This window comes from Amblyomma maculatum, chromosome 1 (genome assembly GCF_055883805.1).
Source record: "Amblyomma maculatum isolate TAMU_Amacu chromosome 1, ASM5588380v1, whole genome shotgun sequence".
Taxonomy (NCBI): Eukaryota; Metazoa; Arthropoda; class Arachnida; order Ixodida; family Ixodidae; genus Amblyomma; species Amblyomma maculatum.
Window position 1 is genome coordinate 335,110,575 of NC_139344.1, and position 6,217 is coordinate 335,116,791.

Genomic DNA, 6,217 nt, shown 5'->3' on the forward strand with positions numbered 1-6,217 from the left:
ACAAAATAATAATCTTAGTTCTTCAATCGCTGTTTATTAATTCTGGCTAAGAAGCATTCCTGGGAGCCACAACAGACTTGGCAGCAAATTGCAAAACATTCAGGAACTCATAAAGAAAACACTGAAGCATATCGTAGCTTTGCTGTGCCTGCCTGTATGTACACCATAATACAGAGTATCCTGATTGGACACAAGCATGCGCTGCAATTTTGAGACAAGGTATACCTGTAGTGGAACATTTTTATATTGGTGAAGAATAGACAATTGGGCAAGTTGATATTGGTTCATATTGGAAAGGCACAGTGCAAAAAGACAAGACGAAAAGAAGAAGACACTTCTTTTCAGCATGAACCATTTTATATGCAAGTTTTGTTCTAGCATAGCAAAGTTCATTTATTGCAGATTCGCCTTCTACTCAATACCCTGGTTTACAGAGGGGAAGTGAAAATGTGTTAATCAGCTGCCTCAACTTTCCGTACTCCACCAGTGATGGGTAGCATTATGAATAAAATCCAGCTGTGAGGCTTTTGTTTTTCTACTCCCTTGCATGCCATTACTATGACATCAAGGTTATTGTGGCCATTGGCAATATGACTGACCAAGGAGCAAGCAAGGTAAACAAGCTCTTTTTGTGCCATTGTCTAACCGCAGGTGGTCCCGTGCCGGACGACCGGTGGCTGCCAGTGACCACGTGCACCGAGTACATGCTGCAGGTGGAGGTGTCACACCGGGATGGACGTCACTACGGGCGAGGAGGCGGCAGGGGCAGCTCACTGCAGGCAGTGGCCCCCCGCTTCCCCAAGCCCAAGGATGAGTCCTGGTTTCTCATCCTGGGAAACCGCGAATGCAAGGAGCTTATTGCCCTCAAGCGGACTGGCAGCATGCGGGGGATGTCCAGGCATCATGTACGCGGTTATTCAGGTTTTCCGGCAAAAGCCACTACAGTCAAACCCGGATATATCGAACTCGGAGGGGACCGCGAATCAGTTCGATATATCGATAATTCAATATACGGAAATCGGCTTGTGACGGCACTTACGATGCGAAAAAAAAACGATACCGTATTTGTCGTGTAATCAACCCACTCCCATAATGAACCCACCCTCCACTTTTGCACCCGAGAATTTGAAAAACACAAAACAAAAGGCGTTGGGCCAGCTCCTTGACATGCAAGCGATTGAGCGATCTCGGCGACGAGCAGCAGCGACAGAGCAAAAAATTTTCAACTTGTTGGAATTGCGTCCCCCTCGCCGCTCGAGCCACCGCGGCAGCCCAAAAAAAGTTTCTGTGTTGCCGCGGCAGAAATCGCGAGTGTTTTCGCTTGCATGTCAATGGTGCGCGCCACTCCGTTTCGGTCGTCTTATCCACAGCTCATTTCTTGGCAGCGTGCCAATATGCGCAGCGGTAACATTTTGGCGTGTTTTAACTTTTGATAGCTCCTGCAGTGGCGGGGAGCGAACTTGGCAGAGTGCCCGTGATGGCTTGATTGCACAAGCCTGGTTCGATTTATCACGCCGCTTGGGGCGGGCGTAGTCCACTGCCACAAAATCATTGGAAAGCGTGATAGCTAAATGCTGTTTGAAGCGAAAAATGCTAAAAGCCAGTGTCATGATCGCATCTGACCGCGCGCTTTCGTTGATTCATACATGCAAGAATAAACGACTCCCGCAAGAAAAAATATACCGCCACTTCTTAACGTCCGCAGCCGTCATATCTTTCTTACATTACACGGCGCGTACAGCACAACGATAAAAATGAACGACTCGCAAGAAAAAAAAAAGAGAGAGAGAGAGATTTGCTGCTTCTTAGTGTCCGCAGGCGCCATAGCCACGTCAGCTGCCGCGCACAGAAGGTTCGCAACACATGCTGGAGGAAGCGTCCGACGTTCTGTCTGAAAACGGGCCGAGCTGGCTTGGCGCATGTGTAGCGCGTGCTACTGCGAACGAAGGCCATGAGAGAGGAAGGAGAGAGATAGCTTGGCAAAAAGAATGGGCACACCCTTGATCGCGTTTTTCCCCTCTCGTTCCCACCGGTTCTCTCTCGTTCATTCGCACACATGGCTTGCAAACGTCACGTGCTGGCGCGTGGGAAACGATAACCACAGATGCGAGCTCCTTTGGGGAATGGGCGCGGCGCTGCCCTAGACCAGCCGTCGCCGAATTGTCCCCTCTCATTCCTTCCGCACGTGGCTTGAAAACGTCATGCGGCATACGGCCGAGGGTGATGCGATCGTCTTTGGAAAAGGCACACTTTCCAGTGCATTGTGCGGAGTTCGATATATCGAACGACCGGAGAAATTGAGTTCGATATATGGCGCGGCTTTCCTATACTTTTACATTGGATTTCCAAGGGATATTCCCTGAGTTCGATATAACCGAAATTCGATATAACCGGGTTCAATATATCCGGGTTCGATGGTAGTACTCACCGCTTGTGCTGGGTGGGGGGTGGCATTGATTGCAGTGACCACATGTTGTTAAAAGGATGGATTTTGAATGGCAGGACCGGCAGGTTTTACTGCTTCAACTGAATTTTTTTTATTAGAACGTTACCAGTAAATAGAAGAGTAAAAAGAAAACGAATTTCCTGCAACATGATTATGTAGCCCTGTGCAGAAGGAGTGTGAAGGATGCATTGCTTAGGTCACAAAAACGTGGCTCAAAGTGTAACCCTAAAATTCCTTATGACCCATTTTTGGGGAAGCTGTGAACAAAAGAGGAAATTTAGTTCTTAACACAGCTGCTGCATTATGCTCAAGTATTTTATGCAAGGCAAGTGCAGGGACAAGGGCATCAAGGACACAGATTCTGCGCGAAGTGGAACTAACCACAACAGGGGAAGAGGACTTTTCTAAATGGCCCACCGACAACAAGAATGGGAGCCTGCTCCGGTTCCTTACCGAAAATAATTTGCACGAGTTTCTATAATATGCCTTATGGCAAGCTTGCGTAAAAGAAAAAAAAAAAAAAAGGTCTCGTAAGCTTTATACCAATGGCGAAAGAAAAAATTAAGAAAATAAGCACTCTCTATTTGAGACTTGAGAAAAATTATTTTTAGTTTTTCAGTTTGTGGAACTACGAACCTGTATGTATTGCTTGCAATAGTGTGTTCTATCTATGCCCAGTCATGCACAGTGTAGCTTCCCATTAGAAGCAGTAGCTTAAGGGGCAACTTTGGAGGCTTTTCAAATATCCCGAGTTGACTAAAGCGTTTTTCTTGGAAATCCCTGTCTTAGCTGCTGTTAATGGTTTCCAAAAGTATTGCCAAAAATATTGATAAGGAGATATTTATTGTATGGATACAACCAGGAAGGCAAAACCAAAACTAGGCTTCGATCAAAGTATGACGTTACGACATATTGATTTAGGGCATGACGGATGCTGTCACAAAACCCCTCTTGCACAGGTTGTTTGGATATGTGACAAATTCCATCACTGTTTGTGGAACAGCCAAAAATAAGCTTGACATTTTTTCCTTCTACAAGTACAGAGTGAATATTCATGGGCGTGCAGAATGTGACATCACACACGCTAGGTTGTTTGTAGAAATTGCGTAGAATAGGGCCACAAGATGGGAAAATTTTGCATTATTTTGTGCCGAAATGAACTGTAGCCTCGCTGTGAAATATGGTGCAAAGACTCTGAAGACTCCGGCAGGGGCGTAGCCCTTCATGAAATATTTTCATACTTTCATACACCACAGACCAAAGCAACCACCAGTGCTGGAAATCAGTCTTTGTCTACAATGTCTTTTTTGCGTTCAAAAAGACATTTCGGTGTGAATAAAAGAATGGAAGGTACATTGAGTTTCCTTAATTCATACATCAGACTATACAAACGAGACAAGCCACGCTATCAGACAAGTTGACAAAGCACGCAGCGAGGCCCCATGCTTGAAGAAAGAAAAAATTAGTTGTGGTTTAGCTCTGGTTAACCCTAGTTGAATTACAAAAGCAACGGCGGAAGCTTTTTTTGCCTGCTACTTTATTCCCCTACGTGCCTGAGTGTCGTAGAGGTAACGAGAATGCAAACGGTTCTGGTAGGCTGATTCTGATATCACTCCCGTATGAAAGGAGCGACCTGAATTGGCAGCTCCTGCCCGTGGCATAAGGGTAACGTGAATTCAAACATCATAAGGGACCACGGACACGTACACGGACATGGCACACAGCGACGAGCGGTTAGACCTGGCGTAGTATTGCTTTCGCAATACAATTAGTTGCGGTTTAGCTCTGGTTAACCCTAGTTGAATTGCGAAAGCAACGGCGGAAGCTTCTTTTACCTGCTACATTCCCCTATCACTCCCTATCAGTGTAAGGTGCTACATAATTGGGGACACATAAGCTCATCCTTTAAGGGTATGGCGCGAGAGCATAAGCTACCAGCCCACATATAAAATCCAAGCCGTATGGATGTGCCTGCGTGTCGTAGGGGTAAGGAGAATGCAAACAGTTCTGGCAGGCTGATTCTGATATCACCATCTCATGTGAAAGGAGCGATCCAAGTTGGCAGCTCCTGCCCGTTGCAGCGCCAGCTCGGCGAACACGGACATGGCACAAAGCGACGAGTGGTTAGACCTGGCATAGTATTGCTTTCGCAATAAAAAAACTAGGGGGAAGCATGAGGTGACATGTGCAGCCTTAGCAAGCTGACCTCCTCTGACGCCGCTGCGTCTCTCCGTCGGGGCCCTTGCTCGCAGTGAATCTCGGTGTGTTTAATGACTTTGCATGCTTCGGAGGACAGCCTTTGCCAATGTGGTCTGCTGAAAGTCTGCATCTATTTGTAACACCTCAGTTACTTAGCGTGTGAATGCTGCATTATAATCAGTGTTGCAGGCACACTGGAGACAACAGCAGGTAACCTTTTCATCTACGGGTCTGTCAGGAAGACTATGCATTCTAACTGACGTTAATTGCGTGCATGGGAAACTGGTTTTTATGCATTTTCATTTCTGCATTTGCTATATTAAACAAACCATTTTCGTCTGAAATAATACAGACGCAAGCTACACAATGCAACGAAAACTCCAGGTGGTATTATTATTCCATGCAGTCCTTGCATCCCGGCACGCAGCATTTCCTAGCATGGTTGAGAGATGACAGGTTGGTGACAGGTAGCAAAGTCTGCCCCCTTCGAAAATAATTTCTGGCTACGCCACTGGATTCCGGAGTACCTTTTGTAAAAGGTTCAGTAAAATGCATGGAAATCAAGAATACTCCTGTGTTGCCCTTTATGTTGGCTTCATTATGTTAAGGCTGTAACATTTTCAACAGTATCAGCCTTAAATTCTTTACACTGTTTCCCTTTTATTTTCAGCTCACTTTTCGAGCGCCTCAAGAAGTGGGGCGAGTGGTTTATACCCTCTACCTGCTAAGTGATTCTTACCTTGGATTGGATCAGCAGTACGCAATTTGCCTGGATGTGAAACCAGCGGCGAACAAGGCGTAATCACTGCACCGTGCCTCACGTCGTGAAAGTTATATAATTTTTTTTAATGCAATACACCTGCCAACAATAAATATGGTTGTGTGTACCACACTTGTTTTGTCGTTTATTTCACCTCAGCATGCCAACTCTACACTTACCTGGACAGGAACCATTAATAAGTACAGATTTGCATGTTTTCCATGTACATTTGGTTGTATTGCAGTATGCAAATAGTTAAGTAAACATGCAGCAGGTTTCGTATGTGTGTAGTTTTTCCAAACCATTTCGTTGCAGAAACCATGGGAAAATGCACCAAAAGACACGATACATAAGAGCACACATAGAAAAGATGTGCCCTTCTCTTGTGTGCCATATTTTTTAGCACATTTTCTCACGACTTCTACAGATCACCAACTAGCCTGACAGCGTTTTTTAAATATTTCATTGCACCTCACCGGTATGCATATCTCATCAAGCACTGCATGAAATTGTTGGATGCCGTTTCTAAGAGATTTAGAGAAGTTGTTACGAATGCAATGTAGCCATTTGAAATTACGAAATACGTTGACGCTGTGCGACGTTTGAAATTTTGTGAAAAGTTTTCGAAATACGCGGGTTCGTACAGTCGACTGGTTTAGTACTGTACGACTGCACTACGTTGCGGTTTTTGATATGAAAGAAGCTGTTGCTTCTGAAAATAAATTTAAGCTGCTTTTAGTTCTGGGATATTGCCTACAAATGCCCACAAATCGGCTTTTTGCACGTTTTGCATGTTTAACAGATGGAATATT

The 6,217-nt window shown here is 45.2% G+C and overlaps 1 protein-coding gene across 2 annotated transcripts in view; it reads left to right on the plus strand.

Annotated features, from left to right (window-relative positions):
- The window catches only part of LOC146207479 (activating signal cointegrator 1 complex subunit 3-like), a 66,798-nt gene extending 61,266 nt beyond the window's left edge, over positions 1-5,532 (plus strand). For both annotated transcript variants that reach the window (XM_084587695.1, XM_084587684.1), the window contains 2 exons: positions 652-905; positions 5,316-5,532. In XM_084587695.1, the coding sequence (XP_084443821.1) occupies positions 652-905; positions 5,316-5,447 (386 nt within the window). In that variant the 3' untranslated portion in view covers positions 5,448-5,532. The remainder of the gene's footprint in view (positions 1-651; positions 906-5,315) is intronic.
- Positions 5,533-6,217: the final 685 nt, after the last annotated feature.